The sequence below is a fragment of the Phacochoerus africanus genome, chromosome 2 (assembly GCF_016906955.1).
Source record: "Phacochoerus africanus isolate WHEZ1 chromosome 2, ROS_Pafr_v1, whole genome shotgun sequence".
NCBI classification, from domain to species: Eukaryota; Metazoa; Chordata; class Mammalia; order Artiodactyla; family Suidae; genus Phacochoerus; species Phacochoerus africanus.
The window spans coordinates 81,790,249-81,809,924 of record NC_062545.1 but is presented as its reverse complement, the minus strand read 5'-3'; the positions used below and the strand labels follow the sequence as shown (position 1 = coordinate 81,809,924).

The 19,676-nt window shown below is 39.6% G+C and overlaps 1 protein-coding gene across 1 annotated transcript in view; it reads right to left on the bottom strand.

The window, feature by feature from the left end:
- Window positions 1–19,676, bottom strand: part of NT5DC1 (5'-nucleotidase domain containing 1) — a 136,728-nt gene that overhangs the window by 12,019 nt on the left and 105,033 nt on the right. The window contains exons 7-10 of the mRNA XM_047763032.1: window positions 14,746–14,920; window positions 12,453–12,550; window positions 2,199–2,317; window positions 936–1,088 (exon numbers count right to left, since the gene is read on the bottom strand). Of these exons, the coding sequence (XP_047618988.1) occupies window positions 936–1,088; window positions 2,199–2,317; window positions 12,453–12,550; window positions 14,746–14,920 (545 nt within the window). The remainder of the gene's footprint in view (window positions 1–935; window positions 1,089–2,198; window positions 2,318–12,452; window positions 12,551–14,745; window positions 14,921–19,676) is intronic.

Genomic DNA, 19,676 nt, shown 5'->3' with positions numbered 1-19,676 from the left:
ATATGGGAATTATACAGTATACAGCCTTTTCAGATTGGCTTCTTTCACTTAGTAATATGCACTTAAGTTTCCTCCAATGTTTTTTCATGGCTTGAGAGTTTATTTCTTTTTGTTATTTTTTGATTTGTTTTTGACTTGTGTTTTCCCTTCCTTTTAGACTGCTCCACTAGAATGAATCTGTATTTTATTTTTTGTCTTTTGTCTTTTTAGGGCTGTACCCACAGCATTTGGAGGTTCCCAGGCTAGGGGTCTAATCAGAGCTGCTGCCACCAGCCTATGCCAGAGCCACAGCAATGCCAGATCTGAGCCACATCTGCGACCTACACCACACAGCTCATGGCAACACTGGATCCTTAACCCACTGAGCGGGCCAGGGATCAAACCTGTAACCTCATGGTTCCTAGTCGGATTCGTTTTTGTGCCATGATGGTAACTCCTGGAATGAATTTTTAAAAGTGTAATTTATTTTCTGACCTTTCTTCTTTTTGCTTTTATACACTATTTTCTCTTTTGAGATTTATAATATATTTTACTTTTTTTCCCAAGTCTTTACCTGAGTTCATTCTGGGTGCCTCAGGAGTAAGTTTAAAGGAGCTACCAATTTAATTCTGTTAGGCCCATGAAGAGAGAGCACAGGGCTTTCATGGCCAAGCAAAAGAGAGAGTATAACTACAGCCAGTCAGGATCTGGCCGCCTCATCACAGCCAAACACACCCGTGGTACCACAGCACTGGATGAAAGCAGAGGGCTAGGTCCACAGCATTCTCTCGGCATTATCTAAAAACTATCAACGAGATCAACATAGAGCTGAGATGGCATGAAGATCAAAATAAGTGCCAAGAGATTTCATCACTCTTGGCACAAACAGGCACTTTCCAATATATGTCAAACATAAAGGGTTTTCTTTGAAGGAAAGAACTGAAGGGAACCCTTACCTCATATTTTCCTTTTTTCTCTAGAGGCTCTGCATCCTCAGGCTTCCCGTCTCTGTCTCCTCTGAGCTCTTCCAAGATGAGGACTGTCTCCCAATTACTATAATGAGAGGCTGGGAAAATATCTGAATGCATACTGTCACCAAAGTAAACAACCTGTAAGTCAGACAGCAAGTTCTGTTTGAGAGGTGAGAACTGTGAAAGAGAGTGGTGTTTCACTCTTAAGAAGGCAGAAGAAAACTCCTTGACAGGCATCCGAATAAGTCATGTAAAAGTTGCATAAACATCTTCAACGCCCTTGAAAACTTCCCAGGTGACCATCAACTTGTCCTATTTGATTCACAGGCTGTCAGGTTTAAGAAGTTACACAACTCATTTGCAGGTAGAAAAAAGGCAGACGATAAGTGGATTTATTCAATTTTCTGAAGAAGGGAAGAAGCTTGTATGTTTATAGTTAAACCTGCCCCTGGAATTGAAGAGCTGATAGGATACTAGAGACAACTTGTCACTAACGGTTAGATTAGCAGGAATGCACAACACAACCCATTTTCCAAAGTTTCTGGGCCCCAACCAGACCAACAGAAAGAGAATCGGCTGGTAAGTGTGGGTGGGAGTGGACAAGTGACTGGGAAACTCCCCAGATACTCTGAGGAAAGCCCTGCTGCTCTAGTCCACTGCTCTCAATTTAGAGATAAGAAAACAAGGTAATGGAATATGAGCTAGAGCCTCCGCATCGGGAGTGCCCAGGGCTGTGACAGTGTGGGAGCCAGTGGAGCTAAGCTCAGTGACCTACTGACTCCTCCTCCTCATAGGGCTCCTGGCAAACATTTTTTAGAAGAAAGGATCCTGCTGTTAAAAACATACCAATGTCAACATCGGCAATGTGACCAGGTTGTTGAAAGCTAATGTGTCTTTAGTCTGCAATATGATCACTTCTTGCTTATTTTACATATAAACATGTTTTTGATGACCAATTATCAGGATGATACTCCTCAGGTACCTCCCACACTAATGCAGGTATTCCCTAGGTCTGTGGCTTCCTACTTGGAATCTCTGCTTTTTTCTGTTACAGATAAAGACGCAGTACCTCAATAAGGGAAAGGCTTATTAAAGCAAAAGAGGGAGGTGAGGAGGTTGGTAGAAAGGCAGAGGAAGATGGTTCCCTCACAGGTAAGTATACTGAGCACATCTGGAACTGTGGTTTTCATTTACAAAGGTTTCTATCTGCAAGTGGGCCTCAAGGACTCTGCTTCAAGTGGAAAATACCTTGGGTTCAGGTTGGCCAGTCATTTTCTTCAGAAGTTCATAAAGGTGGACAGCATTCCCCTGGGAGTACCAGCCAGGCTTATCCAGAGATGGCAGAGCCTCCTGCTCCTCATCATTCTCTGAAAATAGTTTGACAATGACATACTTTTTAACCTAGTTGACAGCACCCAGTGGACAGACTGCACCCTGACGTGGCTGCAGGACATGTACAAGAAGGAACCATGTGGGGTGGGGCTGGCATTCAGTCATCACTTGTCTATCACAAGCCCTTCATGGACATATTATCTGTATTTTTCTTTTCTATTATTTTTTGTCTTTTTAGGGCTGCACCTGCGGAGGTTCCCAGGCTAGGGGTTGAATCAAGAGCTGTAGCCGCCAGCCTACACCACAGCCACAGCCATACCAGATCCGAGCTGCGTCTGTGACCTACACCATAGCTCACGGCCACACCGGATCCTTAACCCACTGAGCAAGGCCAGGGATCCAACCTGCATCCTCATGGATCCTAGTCAGATTCGTTTCCACTGAGCCGTGATGGGAACTCCGTATTTTTTTAAGAACTTTTAAAGAGCGTTTTTGGTTTTAAGTTCATGGGCAAACTGAAAGGAAATGCAGAGGTGTTCCACATACCCCCAATCTTCACAAAGGCATAGCCTCCCCCATTACTGCTGAGAGTGAACAAATCCAATATATCACAATAATATGAGGTGAATTTCTGCATAACCTCAGGTATTTTGAACAAGGAATTCTAGACTCGTTAACTGTAGTCAGATGTGTTAGCCATTGCACCTCTGGTGCTCCTGATCAAAGAATTCTAGAAATACATTTAAAGATAATTAAAGTCACATCCCAGCAACTGGCAGCTTATGCTCAAGAAACATTTATGCCTATATACTTTTAATTCTTCTGCACAACTATTTAATTCTTCTGACCTACTATTCTCTAAAGAGTAGGTCACAGACTAACCATATATTAGCCTAACATTAAGAGCCGAAAGATTCAGCACATTCCTGGAGAAACATGATGAAACCTGATTATTTCTCATATCTGTCTGGTTGTATTTACTTAGCACAGAATGTCTTACCATGCAAATAATGTGGGTTTAGAGGTAATTGGAAAATAAGTAATTTACATAAATATTTTAGAAGGCAAATTTACATTTGATACATAGAGGCCAGCTTTGCAGGGAGAGTGGGAAGGGAATCTTTCTATTGCTTTTTAAAAACAAAACAAATGTGTAAAATTATAATTTCTCAAATATTGGGAGTCAGTAATTAACAAAAGGGAAAAACCCTTCTTTATACAAAGACCAAAACAAAAAACTCACTTTACACAAACATCTTCTTCCCGCTTCCTATTTCCAGCCCTACTCTGAAAACTGTTGTGCAGGTACTGATCCATGCAGGACAGTGCTGAAGGCCCTGGGAGAACCTCCAGAACTGGGAAACTGTGGGACTCAGAAAACTATTATTCCATCAGCAGAGAGCCAAAATGGACTGTGAAAGCATCAGAGCTGAAGTGGAAGCTGTACAATTCAAAGGAACAAACTCAAGGAAGCACAACTTATTTATTTAGTCTTTTTGTCTTTTAGGGCCTCACTGGTGGCATATCGAGGTTCCCAGGCTAGGGGTCGAATAGGAGCTGTAGCTGCCAGCCTACATCACAGCCACAGCAACTCGGGATCCTTAACCCACTGAGCGAGGCCAGGGATCAAACCCTTGTCCTCATGGATGCTAGTTGGGTTCGTTAACCACTGAGCCACGATGGGAACTCCAAGGAAGCACAATCTTTATAAACCCAAACACTTCCAGACTTCCTTTCACGGTCTATGGGCAACAGTTATGTGAACTTTTACTGTCACGTACTAAATGTGTCCTGCAAGGAGTACAATGATGACACTGATTCGAAAAGTTTAGTTAAAAAATATATTAAAAGTATAATAGAAAAAAAATAGAGGAGGACAAAGGGGATAAGAGAGTGACGGTGATTTATTTTCTCAGTTAAATGGGGCCAGTAAGGAGTTCCCGTCGTGGCACAATGGTTAACGAATCTGACTAGGAACCACGAGGTTGTGGGTTCAGTCCCTGGCCTTGCTCAGTGGGTTAAGGATCCAGTGTTGCTGTGAGCTGTGGTGTAGGTCGCAGACTCAGCCCGGATCCTGCGTTGCTGTGACTGTGGTGTAGGCAGGCGGCTACAGCTCCGATTCGACCCCTAGCCTGGGAACCTCCATGTGCCATGGGAGCGGCCGTAGAAAAGGCAAAAAGACAAATAAATAAATAAAATAAAATAAAATAAAATAAAATAGGGCCAATAAAATAAAATGGGGCTATGAAGACATCTTAGCTGCCATCCTTTCAATTTACAGGCACAGAAACCAATAGATGGAGCAGTTAAAGAATCTGCCCAAAGTACCTAACTGCTATAATCACGTCACAAAGGACCTCAAATTGGGGCTAGAAGACAGGGGGTAAGACAACAAATTAAAGCAAACGGTAAATCAAAGTGAAACTCTTTTGAAAACTACAATTTGATCCTGGATACAGCTGTGTTTTATAATAACAAAGTAAATCTCATTTTTTTTTTTTATTGTAAGAGCACATAGACAAGAAAAGTAGAAAAAAAATCAGTATATTTTTAGTCAGCATAACATTTACAAAATTAATGTGGGGAAATGATACAGCAAGGTTGTGGCTGACAGCCTTGAAGGAAGATAAATTCCATGTCTTACCTCAGATGAGACAGAGAGCAGCAGAATGAGGGCCTGTGTCTGGCCATTGTAACCTCAGCCTACAGTGTCATGAATGTGGCTCAGCTCAACTCCCAAAGCCTTGGGTGTTACTATCTTACCAATGTTTTAAAAATATGTATTTATGTCATTTTTTTCAATCAATAATACATTTAAATATTTTTAAAAGATTTTTTTTTGGGGGGGGGGGCATACCTGTGGCATGCAGAAGTTCCTGAATTAGGGTCTGAATCCAAGCCACAGCAGTGATAACATCCTTAACTCACTGCACCACCAGGGAATGACAAAATACGCTTTAAAAAAAATTTTTTTTGTCTTTTTAGGGCCACATCCATGGCATATGGAGGTTCCCAGGCTAGGGGTCAAATTGGAGCTGTAGCCACTGGTCTACATCACAGCCACAGCCACGCCAGATCTGAGTTGCGTCTGCAACCTACACCACAGCTCATGGCAATGCTGGATCCTTAACTCAGTGAGTGAGACCAGGGATCAAACTTGTGTCCTCATGGATACTAGACAGATTCATTTACATTGAGCCACAATGGGAACTCCCCCAAAAAACTCATTTTTGAACTCTATCTATGTGCTCATCTCTTCTGCCAAAGGTAATCACTTTTTTATGCACATAAAAGCAAATATAGATATGTATTTTTTTGCTCCACTTTTTAAATACATTTATTGAGGTACGACTGACATACAATAAACTGTGCACACTTAAAGCACACAATTTGTTAAGTTTTGGCACAGGTAAATATTTATTATGAGATGAACTGTGTTCACCTCAAATTCATATACTGAAGCCTTAACCTCCAGGATCCCTGAATGTGGCTGTATTTGGAAACAGGGACTTTAAAAAGGTGATTAAGCTAAAATGAGGCCACAGGGTGGGCCCTAATCCAGTATGACTGGTGTCCCCATAAGAAGAGATTAGGACACAGAAGAAAGGCCATGTGATGCTACAGTGAAAAGATGGCCATCTCCAATCCAGGAAGAAACTAATCTTGCTGACACCATAATCTCAGACTTCTAGCCTCTAGAATTGTCAAAAAATAAACTTCTCTTGTTTAAGCCACCAAGTCTGTGGTATTCAGTCATAGCAGCCCTAGCAAACTCCCTCCTCTCTCTCTAATACAAATATCAGCATATTCCGCACACTGTTCTGTGACCTGATTTTTTTAAAACTTTATTTCATAGATAACACATTGTGATCTGCTTTTTTTGTAATTCCATGATTTATTTAATAGTTCTCTAACATTCAGGTGAAATGTTTTTACAAGGAAAAAGTTACAAACGTGAAGGAATTTGCACAGCTTGTGGGATCAAACAGAATCTTAACTGAAACCACTCATTTTCTTTTCTTCTTTCATTCTTTATTTCAACACTCTTTCACAGGCCAATTAAAGCATGAGGGATATGGCAGTGAACTAGGTGGTCTGAGTCCCGGAGCTCAGGATGCTTATTTTTTGTGTAGCAATCTCTGACTTGCTAGGGGTTTACTAAAGGATGATTCATGATTAACATATATTTACTAGAGTTCCTGTTGTGGCACAGCGGAAATGAATACGACTAGGAACCATGAGGTTGTGGGTTCAATCCCTGGCCTTGCTCAGTGGGTTAAGGATCTGGTGGTGCCGGGACCTGTAGCTCTGATTCGACCCCTAGCCTGGGAACCTCCATATGCTGCAGGTGTGGCCCTAAAAAGCAAAAAAATCACAAAAAGCACATATTTACAACTGTTTTGGTTTCTAGGGCTCCTTATATGAACTTGACTGAACAGTTCATATTTACTTTTATACATTTCTTCCTCAATTTTGAGCTAGAAAAATCCCCCCCCCATTTGTAGATTTTCATATACATTTTCTTCATTGTTTTTGGCATGAGCGTATGATATTTTTCCAGTAAAATATCTGCTAAAATGTTTGCCTATGTTGGAGACTATAAAAGGGAAATTATACTATTAAAGGAAATAAATACCAGTGAGCTAGGGCAAATTTAATAGTACAGAAAGCAAAACTCTTACCCTATTTACTTTGACTTTTGGTCACTTAGTTTTACTTTATAATTTTTTAATAACTAATAGCAGTTAATTCCTTCAGTTTGTTTCCTTTGGTTTAAATACGCTTAACCTAGTTCATTTCCATACCTAATATGGTAGGAAGTGTATCTCTTTTCAGAATAATAACCTTCAAATAAATATACTCACTAAGATATTCTCTTGGGCTTACTAAAATCTGTCACTGGTGATCTTCTGACCAGTCACATCTGTTTCAACAGAAATTTTGTTTAGAAATGCAAATCTAAGCTTTGCCCAGTCCCACTGAATCAGAATCTCCATTTTTAACATGATCCCTAGGTGATCTTAGTATATTGTAAAGTCTGAGAAACAATGATGTAGAGAGAATAGCATGGAAAATAAAAACCTGCTGGAAAAATAAAAGGCATTCATTTCACCAAGGACAGGGTAACAGGCTTCTGGAGAGAGTGGTCAGAATGGAGACAAAAGGTAATTTAGCAACCAGATCTGAAATAGGCCTTAGAATGCTATATGGAGTGGGGAGCCAAAGATTCTGTGTGTCTGCGATTAAATATATTGTGAGCCTAACAGTAATAAAATAATAAAAAAATTAAAAGCAAGTGATAAATAGAAATCTGTGCCAATGAAAAGTATTGAGGGCAGTGGGCAAAAGATGGAAACAGAGGCATAAAGTGAGGGCAGAAGGAGGAGTTAGAAGCCTCGTGGGGAGGAATGATACAGGCTTAAAGGGAAGGGTGGGGACAGCAGAGATATTTCTGAGGTAGATTAAACAGAACTTTATGAAAAAGAAAAAAAAAAAGAAAACAAAACGTACCAGGATTTGATGTATAACATACTGGACTCGAAGCGTGAAGTTATTGGTGATTTCTAGCTGGGGTTATTCAGCTGGAAGGTCAAGTAATGAAGATAAGGCATAGAAAGTGACCAGACTATTTGGCTGTTTGCTTGTGGAAGGAGAATCAAGTTTGATTTCAGAATACTGGGCGGAGCTATCTCATGTACAACACAAAATATGGCATGAGGTTCTGGAAAAGACGTCTCAGCTGAGTACAGATTTGAACATCAGGGTACTGATGACAGCTGAGGCCAAGAGACTAAAGCCAGCAAGCTGGGTCATGATTCCCAAATTGGGCAGCAAGGGGGAGGGGTAGGTGGTAGCACAAGACCTCTGGGGTCCCTCTCCAACTCCTTCCTCCCACCCCCGCCAAGTCTTAGCTCTGCTGAGGATTTGAGTCACGCAGTGAGTGTGACAGGAACAGGGAGACAGATTTTGCTTAGAAGAGGTTCCTTGCCCCCAGTCAGTCCTTAAGCCCAGTAGATATCAAGCTGGAGATAGGAGTTTAGCCCCCTACCCACCTAATCACTGCCTCCTATGTCTCCAAGACAACGGCTGACATCGCTCCTGTGCAACTGTGCAGAGGATGCAGCTGCTGTGCTATGGGCTCTGACTGGTTCGTGGAGCCTTCCAGCCCGCAAGGTCCTTTGCCTTAATTTTATTTTAACCACTGGGGGGAGTGATTTGATTTTCGTGACGCTGGACTGTCACATGAGGGCAGACTGATGTGACATGTATTGTACAATAACATGACTGCCGTTATGTGGGATGGTTTCCAAGTTACAAGGCTGAGAAATCAGTTAAGTACTGTAATTATCCAGACCTGAGGTACCAATTCACACAAGGGATAAGGGAGTGGCAAATGACAAACCTGGGAAAACTGGAGGATAGGTTTGATGCGAAGGGGAGGGAGAGAGGAGCCTAGGATGACAGCTTTTCCTAGCTTGGGCAAAATCTGTAGTTGGAAAATTAGAACTATGAAATACAGGAAATTAATGATTTGTTATAGGTTTGCCAAGTTTCATGTGATGAATATAATATGGCGCTGAGGGGCATGGAGAGCTGAGAAGACAGAAACAGGCCTCTGTAAATCATGGAAGAGTGAAGCCAAGAATTAAGGAATTAGGGGTCGTTAGTGTATAGGCGACAGTTAAAACCAGAGAGTGGCAGAGAGCTGACAACAGTAGAAAAGAGGGCCAATGCAGAAATGCTAGAGGACAATGACATTTGAAGAGAAAGGTGAAGGAAAACTAGCAGTGGAAACCAAGATAGAGCAGTTAGAGGTAGAAGAATCGGGATCAGCAGCAAAATAAACATTATAACAGAACACAATATACATTCTTTAATATGAGCATATGATCCTCTTATTAATAACAGTTCTGGCAATCTTTTTGCTCTCTAAATGCAAGTAGACTATTCTGTGTTAGCTCCCACAACTCTAAGATTCATTGTGTCTTTTATCAAAATATCTTTAATTAGAGGCCCAGAAAACTAAAGCTAGAAAGAACTTAAGCGATCTTCCAGTCTAATCCCTTCTGGATGTGAAAAAACTGAGAGAAGCTTTTCTACACATCTATATAAAAGAGCATGAGATCCTGTATATTCTGAGTTGTGCAGGCATTTTATTCTAAACATTATAATAATGGTGATAGGACTTTGGGTCCTTCTTCAGCCATTCATGCTTTTCATCTCTTAAAAGTTAAGGTTTAATCTTAACATGTTCATACTAGCCAAGATGACTATCAAGTCTTTTAATGAATATAATATTTGAAAACATGGTTTGAATAACTATCATTATTATGTCAGTCCTCAAATCCATTTTGATAACTATAAAACCAGAAGAAAATATTGCACAGAAGTTATAAGACAGGTACCTCCATGTGGTTAAAGTCTTTTAAAAGTATACCCTTTTATCTCTGGATACTCTTCAATTAAATATAAATATTACATAAGATGTGGTAATTTGTTGGCATAAGTTAATGAGTTTGTGGTCTTCAATATGTTAACAAAATTTGGTATATTTTTAATATGCACTCTTTCCCACTACTGGTGTGTGTATGTGTGTCTGTGTGAAATTTCAGTAAATATCTTTGTAAAACGGCCTAAGTACTACTATAGGTATAGAACAAAAACAGATTTTTTGGGGAACAAAATACCAAAACCCTGCAGATAAAAGTAAGAATAAAAATTTATAAGTACTTAATGTATTTAAATATAAGTTTTTAAAGAGGGGAAAAACACTGAATTTTTTTTCTGGTTCAATGTAAAGAGTATTATTTAAATCTGATTTTTTTAACGTCAAGAATTTATATGAGATATTAAACCAATATATAAAAAACACTATCAATCCCTCCCTTTCTACTAGACCAGGGTTTCTTAACCTTGGCACTACTGAGATTTGGGGCCAGTTAATTTTTTGTTAGTGACAGTGGGGGGTGCTGTCCTGTGCGTTGTAGGTGGTCAGCAGCGTCTCTGGCCTCTACCCACTAGATATCAGTAGCATCCCTCCTCTTAAATATGTCTCCAGACGTTGCCAAATTTGTCTGAGGAGCAAAACGGCCACAGCTGAAAACAACTATCTAGACCATTCTCATCAGCACATATGCCTATTCTGGTATCTTCAGTTAAAACAAAACAAAACTACAGATCTTCCTTGATTTATGATGAAGTTACGAGAAATCCAGCAAAGCAGAAAACATCTTAAGTCAAAAATGCATTTAATATACCTAACCTTCTGAACATCACAACTTAGCCTGGCCCAGCTTAAACATGCTCAGAACACGTTCATTAGCCCACAGCTGGGCACAGGCCTCTACCACAAAGCCTGTTTTATAACAGTGTTAAATATCTCATGCAATTTACTGAGTACTGTCCTGACAGGGACAGTGTCCTGCATTTTGTACAGATGCAGGATGGTTAAAAGTGTGCTGGTTGTTGCTCCATATGATGGTGTGGTGACTGGAAGCTGTGGTGTGCTGCCCATGCCCAGCATCATGAGTGTCAAATGGCATATCGCCAACCTGGGAAAAGGTTAAAATTCTAAATTTAAGTATAGTTTCTACTGAATGCGTATTGATTTCGCACCATCATAAAGCTGAAGAATCTAGGTTGAAACTTTGTTCATCGGGAATCATCTTTATGCCCTTGATTGGACATTGTCTTCCAGCCAAAACCTCAATTATCTGACTATCTTCTTAGCTAAAATTCTAGAAAGAGTTGTTTACACTCTAGAGTTGAGTCCACTGCCTCCAGTGAACTCTTCAGGACATGGCCATGAGGTTCTATCTCTACCACTGCTCCGTACCCCAGTGACCTCTGTCTTGTCCACTCCAATGAACACTTCTCTTTCTTTTTTCAAGGGAAAGTTAGCATTTACTAAGCTGAGTTTTTAGTACCATTTACCCTAAGGGACCACTTTCTTCTCTCCTCACTAGTTTCTGAACAATGTACTCTCTTGTTACCCCAATATAATCTGTCTGTTCCCACAGTGCACTCTTTCTTCTCTCCTTAATGTTAGAGTGTGTCAGAGGCTGGTCTGGACCAGCCTATCTGCATTCTCTCTCTCTCTTCATGATCTTATGTAAGCCCATGGCTTTAAATACCTCTCCCCTCTATGAGCTGGTGATCCCCCAATTTATATCCTAAAGCTATACCTGTTCTCTTGGACTCCAGGCTTATTTATATAATTTCCTGATAGCTCCAGTTAGATAACTCACAGGCATTTCAAAATGAATAGGTTGAAAATTGAGTTCTTCATAGATAAAAGCCCTACCCCACACAAACTTTCCCTGTGTATTTTTCCTCATGGCTGCAAATGGTCCTATCATTAACCCAGGGGATTCATTCAGAAAAAGAAAACTCAGCAATCTGGAAGTCATTTTTGATTACTCCCCTTTCATCTGCTGCTTCTAAAACATCACCAAGTCTTGGGCTTACCATCTTCACAGTGTATCTTAAATATATCTACCTGTTTCTATCTCCAGTACTGTTCACCTCAGACCAGAGCAACTCAACTTCTCACTTGGGACGTTCAATTGCTTCTTTCTCTCTATCTTTCCCCACATCCGATTCATTTCCCACACAGCAGCCAAAGAGATCTTTATGTTCCTCTTATCCCTCAACTGAATAGCTTCAAAACCACTTCCACAGCATATGAAGCTGCCTGCCACCCTAATTTCACCCCTCCCTGCCCATGGCCATAAGCCAGAATCACAGGCCCCCTTTCTGTCACTGAAACTGGCCGACTGGCCTCTCATGCTGGACCTGTGCATCTGTCTGCTCCGATGTCAGGGATGCATGTCCTCTGCTCTTCTCATTACCCATCCCTTGGTCCTGCCTAGCAAGTCACCCTTCCCTTTTCAGGGCCCTCCCCTGGCCAGGCACTCTCAGATGGCCTCACCAGGCAGTCACTTCCTTCATGACAGGTAACACAGCCTATAATCATCCCAGGTTTGCCAATTTGTCTATGTGTTAATTTTTGCAGCCTAATGAGGGGAAAGAAGACTTGCTATCTCCTTTATTCCCCTGGCTGCATCTAACACAGAACATGGCACATGGCTGTTAACCAACAGGGATTTACTAAGTAAGTGAATGAACACATCTTAAATAGGAAAGACAAGAAACAAAATGTTAACTTACCAAGTGTCCGAAAGGGCCTCTGACTTGGTAAATGGGAGAAGAAACCAGGCTTCAAGGCATTTGTAATCACAATGTCAAAAAGATCTTCAAAATCATTCCTAAAAAGCGATGATATTTTTCATAAATTTATCTTAAGGTATTAGAAACAATTCCTATTAAACGGAACTGAATCTTTGCCTATGTGGCCAACCATCATTTCTTATCTTTTAAGTTTTACATGCTTTCCATACATTTTAAGGTGACCCTTACACTGGAAATAGAAGGTGGAAGATGTGAAGCACTAGGCATCCTAACAACATCTTGAAGTATAGACATAAGGGGGAGAAAAAGCACATGAACCCATTAACTCTAGGTGCAAAGCTGGCTTTCTCACCACGGCAATAGCTAGAGTGGGTAAATTCAACAGTTTCAAACATCTCAGATATTTATGAGCTCTGTTTTTAAATTTGTGGCCTGAAATTTGTTTGGATTTATTAGCATCAAGAGTTATTAATAATTTTTTGGGAGTTCCTGTTGTGGCACAGTGGAAACGAATCCAACTAGGATCCATGAGGATGCAGGTTCGATCCCTGGCCTCATTCAGTGGGTCAGGGATCTGGCGTTGCCGTGAGCTGTGGTGTACATCAAAGATGTGACTCGGATCTGGCATTGCTGTGGCTGTGATGTAGGCCAGCAGCTGCAGCTCCGATTTGACTCCTAGCCTAGGAACTTCCAAATGCTGTGGGTGTGGCATTAAAAAGCCAAAAAAATAATGATAATTTTTTGTGTTATATAGGTCCTACAGAAAGTTAGCATTATATCCAGTCAGGTGACATCTTTCAGAGAGTGTTCAAAATGTAAAGATACTTTATTTTGAAAATCAGGATAGTCTTATAATATGGTAATTTTTAACTAACAATAATTGTTTTTTAGTCTGTATTTAATGCTATATTAAGGATTATTTGGAACAGCAAAGGAAAGATAGTCCTGTTCCCAACAGACTACATTGGGGAAATAATATTTACTCAACATTCCAGAATACTTTTTACACAGCAAAACTATACTAGAGAGGAATTAATAAGATATGAAGAAAAATTTTGGTTACTCATGCTAATGAAAAAGAAATTAAGACTCCCAAGTATTTATTCTGAAGCATGGTCCCACCACTAGGGCAGCAAATGTCTCTATAAAAGGAACTATCTAGGCTTTGGGGACTGCAGACTTAATTCACTTCAAGGATCCCAAACCTACACATTAATCAAAAAGCAGGAAACAACTGACAGACTACAAGTATTACCACAGACCACTCTAAACCCACATGCGCTGAGGAACATGGAAATGAGGAAGCTAAACAAGTTGGCCGGAGAGCAGTTTTGAGGCTAAAATTTTGCTTTATGGCAACTCAGTACAGTATCTGCTAAAATTTGAGGAAATATTAGGGAAGATCTAATTGCCTATTTTAGAATCTAGTTCTAACAAAGATATTCCTTGGTACCGCCTGCAAAAATGCCGTAAATAAGTATTAAGACTTATTGAAACTTACCAACTACTCTGTGTAATACCTCACATGTATTGTGCTATTTAAACACTTATTTAAACTTTACACCTAGGAGGTATTAGTGTACTTTTATTTTTTTCTTCCTTTTTGTTTTGTTTTTTTTTTTTTTTTCATTGTTCAGAGGTACTGGAATTTGGTTTCTTTAGTGTCATGGCAACTGACTCCCCCTCACGTGCCCCCCACTGTCGCATTTTTAAGATGATGAAATTGAGGCTTAAAGAAGGTTATAGAACCTACCCCAGGTCACAGGATAAGTTGCAAGGCAGGGCTTGACCCATATCTGGTCTTATGCTAAGTCTTGGTCTCAATGTTCATGGATGCATTGATAGCCTCGATGTTCATGGATGTCAATTCCGCCTCTAGCTGGGCTAAATGGCCAAGTATCTGGCTCCAAAAGGCCATGGCTACAGAGGAATTGCACTCCAGGTATGTATCGGGGAGTAGAAATCAACATCCCTCAGTAATCAGCTGAAGCTGAGAAAGCAAATTCATGGAGGACCGCCTGAAGGACATGCGGTCCAGCCACCTTTCAGAAAATCAGTGGGCTGTGAGCCCGGCAGTACCATTTTGATAAAACGTACTTGGGGTGTGTTGCTGTCAGCAGATGTTGAGAACTGTTCTGAAAAACAACCACTTGTCACTCAGTATTGTTTAATATAATGACATGGCCACAGTCCAGCACTTTGAAAAAAGCCCTGGTCTAATTTTTTATCATTATTTTATAAGACCATGAAAACAAAATGATGCATCACTCACCCAAGGATATATCTGCAGAGGAGTCTACAGTAATCGCTGTGAGAGCTGGTAATTAACATAAGAATTTTCCCAGCATTCTTCAACTGTCGAAGCCACTTTTTTACAGATTCAGGGCAAGTGTGTAAATATCTGCCTGGATCTCTTTTTATTTCTGGAAAATAGATTCCACAGTTCTCTGGAAAGCAAAAATGTCAAGGAGATTTTTCTTTTTAAAAATTTTTGACCCTGTGTATTCTCAAACAAGTTCCACTCTCTCAAAGCTATAAATAAAATTAAAAGAAAAACAAACAAACAAACAAACAGGTTTGAACAATCTAGCAATGATAGCATTACAAACCACTTCTTAAGAATACTTCCAGTTCTTTAAAACATGATTGAAAACACTAGTTGAAAATATTTTTTGGCTATCTGATAAGAACCGGTAAGATCTTAAAACAGATAACACAATACGTCAGCATTTTCAAATGAGAGAAAGCCTTATTGCATTTGAAATGTCAATTAATAAATATTCTTTCAAGTCAACAAACATTCAGATAACAAATACATATTCAGATAATGAACACATCTTTGATATGTCACAGCTGAGAAGGGAGCTGGTTCCTTAGCCAAAATGTTGTTTCAGATGCAACTCAGATTGGAAGCCTCTACCATCTTTTACAGCCTCTGGGGGGCGCTCTGATGTCATATGGAAATACAAGCCAGAAAAGTGCAGTTAACAGTGAAAAGCTGAAGGACATGAGTCCCCTGAGCTGGGCCTGCTGGCTCTGTCCCTTTGGGTCTTTAGAGAGTCCAGGGGTCAGCCTGAGCTCTGAGGCAACAGTGCCGATATCTCCAGAAATCCTGGTCAGAGGCAGCCACAATGCTCGACACAGTGCCTTAAAAGTTAGGCACCTAGACAAATGCAGATTAGGTTGAATGGCTACTAGATTCATAAAGCACTTCAGAGATGCCGTTCTTTGGACAGGATAATCCTGGCAAGCGAATAAAAGGAACCCGAGTTCTTATTTTCCTTAACTGCTAGGAAAAGTACACATGCATAAAGAAAACAACAGATAAAAGAGCTTGCAGCTTGCACTGAATAATAAACTCTGCAATAGATGTAATTCTGTACAGTGTCATGCACTTGAAATAAGTGAAATGAAAGTTATATTTCAAAAACATAAGGCCAGGAAAGAAGAGTCTCTAAGAAAAACAAAGTAAACAAACACAAACAGAAGTGGTAGCGAACACTATTGCCAAACACCCAAATCCACTCCCCATCTTCTTCGCTGGAAAGTGTTCTGAATTTGTCTGAGGTTTCATCCTCCTCCCAGGAGCTGAGTACTCGGGGAGGGCAGGTCTCTACCAGGCTAACCTAACACAGTAATTCCTTCCCACATCCTGGTCAGGTAAAACAACACAATTTACTAACAGCTTAAACATTAAGGATATTTATTTAAAATTTTTTTTTATATTTTTATGGCTGCACCTGCAGCATATGGAAGTTTCCAGGCTAGAGGTCAAACCAGATTCTAAGCTGGAGCCTACAGAACAGCAACAGTAACACCCGATCCAAGCCACATCTTCAACCTACCCCAAAGCTTGCAGCAATGCTGATCTTTAACCCACTGAACGAGGCTGGGGATTGAACCTGCATCTTCAGACACTATGTCAGGTTCTTAACCCACTGAGACACAAGAGGAACTCCAAGGATATCTATTATTTGCAGCCTACAGTATCTCTATTCAGAAAATAACACATTATAAAAAGCAATCATAACCAGATGAAACAAATTACATAACAAAAGAAAGAATATGTTACATAATGAGAATAATACTCAGACATCATTATACCAGGAACAAAAACAAAGTTTGTGCTGTTGTATTCTGCCCTATAGAGAACATGTATATAAATCTCTAGGACATTTTAATATCCCAGAAGCTATGTAATGGCCCTTAAAAAAATTAAAATAGAATTCTCTGGTGGCTCAGAGGGTTAAGGATCTGGCATTGTCACTGTTGTGGCTCTGGTAGCAGCTGCGGTGTGGGTTTGATCCCTGGCGTGGCTGAAAAATGGTAAAATATATCTTCTGTTTTTCAGGAAAAAGAAGGTAATAATAGTAAAAGACTAATTTCAGAAAAAGAAAATAATAAAATTAAATGACTAAAAATGGAAGTTTGATGAGTAAGCAACTATCAAAGTAATGGCAGAAGCTGTTTCTCACCTAGAATTTATCTAAAGGAGTCATGTGTAGGATTATCTTACCCAGAAAAAACAAAGCTTTTATAGCAACAGTAATATTATGAGCTTTATAACAAAAGATATGCAATACATAATGCTGAAAACATTTATATACTTAAGCATATGTACTCAGAAACTAAGAAAAATGTGTTTTTTTCCTCAGCTCTACGTGCTTAGTGCCGCCTAGTGATCAAAATATGAATTACTGTTAAAAAGCTACTATTTCATTTCCAAATGAACTTCTAAAAAAGCATATACATTTAAATACTGTATTTAAAAATTCTTGCCCAGATTAATTCACATTAGTTTCCCTTAATAAGCCTAATCTAAAAGAGTACAAACATAATAGAAAATTAGTAACAGGATGTCCTTGTTTTGTTCACAAGCCAGAGTAAAATGAACAAACTAAGAGAGACAAGTCCTGTACAAATAGATACCCCGTGGCAGAAGAGCTACTCTTGCTATAAAAGATCACTAACCATTGTTGAGGAAAATATTTTCATCCTGCTGTTGTTAAACACACTATTGTGGATACTAACTGCCTATTAAATTACTTTCCTAAATGTAGGGAGTCTGCCTTCTTGGCACTGAGCAATCATTCAATGTACGAATACTTAAATTAGTGCTGGGGCAAACAAAGGAACACCTATATTCATTTAAAGTCAAAGCAATAATATGATTTGTAACATAACCTATCTGTGACAAAAAACTGTCTCATTCATGCTCTATCAATGTCAGTCTATCTAAAATTCCTTCCTTTTTTTTAATCCCTGTTGAAAAAAAAATCGTTAATTACATTTTTATACTGAGAGGTTAACACTGACAGACAAGGGAACTGAGACCTAAGGTCAAAAGAAAGGAATGGTCTTGTTTGTTCTGAACTCACAAAGTAGCCTGTGTTTTCACTTAACCTCAAAAGAATTCTACTTCACTGCCATTTTATGTAATATTTTCCTGCCTTTTCCACCCCTCTTATATCCTTAGATGCTGGTATTTTCTGTGGGAGTTAAAGAAAAACTTTTAAAAAAGCTAATTCTAAAGAACAAAAGTTAAGCTCTCTTATATTTAAAAATTTGGTTAACACAGAGTCATGGAAATAACAGCAAAGTGTTGTGACCGTCTAATATGCATAGAAAACAGTCTGCATGTATCAAACAAGAATCAGGATTTAGGGACCTCTGGTGGTAAAGAGAAAAAGTACCACTTGAGTATTAAAAATATCTCTTTACTTTAATAGACTATCATGCCACATTGCGATTTCTATCATCATGGATTAAGTAATAAGCAATTTTCCTTGTTAACTGTGTCACTACAGTTTGTGTGACTTGGGGCCAGAATTCTCAAGACTGTCGTGCAAGGGGAATAGAAATGCCTGGATGCTAACACTTCCACTACCAGCCTCCAATTAAGGTCTGTCGTATTCATTGCATGACATAATTTAGGACAGACTGAAACATTTACAACCTTTACGGTTATGGAAAAGCATGCTAATGAAGAGCTACAGTGTTTAGCTATCAACTGTTTAAATGTTCTTACTCTACAAGACGATATAATTAATTTTCTCAACTAAACATATACAATATAATTTTTTTTTTGCCAAGAGATACTGAAATAGTTTTCGAAGGAGGAAAGAGATAAACAAGAGATTGAATATGTTCTAAGTTTATTTATAGAAGATGAAATTGAAATTTAATATTAAAGCAGATTTCCTGTTTATGGTCCCTAAATGGTTTGAATCTATCTAATACATTTGTAGATAAAGAAATCTAGAATACCTAGATTGAGTAAAGTGATTATCTATATGCTAAATATGCTTGGAAAAGGGCAACAAATAAGAATTGAGAAATGAAGTATAAAAATGTACTGAAAAACATAATAAAATTTACATTTTAACAGTATTTGATTTCTATCTCTGAATTTGTGTCCTATCCCAAAGATTCTGATTTAATTGGTCTGGACTGGGGTGATGACACTGATGCTTTCTTAAAGCTTTGCAAATAATGTCAATGCACAGCTAGGATTAAGAATTCTGGGAGTTCCTGTCGTGGCAAAGTGGAAAAGGATCTGACTAGGAACCATGAAATTGCGGGTTCGATCCCTGGCCTCGCTCAGTGGGTTAAGGATCTAGCAGTGCCGTGAGCTATGGTGTAGGTTGAAGACACGGCTCAGATCTGGCGTTGCTGTGGCTCTGGGGTAGTCCGACAGCTATAGCTCCTATTAGACCCTTACCCTGGGAACCTCCATATGCTGCGGTGTGGCCCTAAAAAGACAAAAAAAAAAAAAGATAGAAAGAAAAGAATTTTGGCTCTAAGATAAAAGAACTAAAATTTTTGCTATTATTGTTTGTATGTCCTGCCTGCCTAATTGTATATCATGAGCTCTCAGAGAGCAGGGATTTCTTGGAGTTCCCACTGTGGCGCAATGTGATTGATGGTGTCTCTGCAGCACCAGAATACAAGTTTGCTCCCCAGCCTAGCTCAGTGGGTTAAAGGATCTGCTGTTGCCCCAGCTGTGGCAGAGGTTGCAAGTGAACTCGGATGTGACCCTTGGCCCAGTCCCTGGCCTGGGAACTCCATATGCCACAGGGCAGCCAAAAGAAAGAGAGAGAGAGAGAGAGAGAGAGAGAGAGAGAGAGATTTCTTACTTTTACAATATCTTATTACCTAAGATCTAACCTTGTACATAAGAGGCAACCAATACATATTAACTAT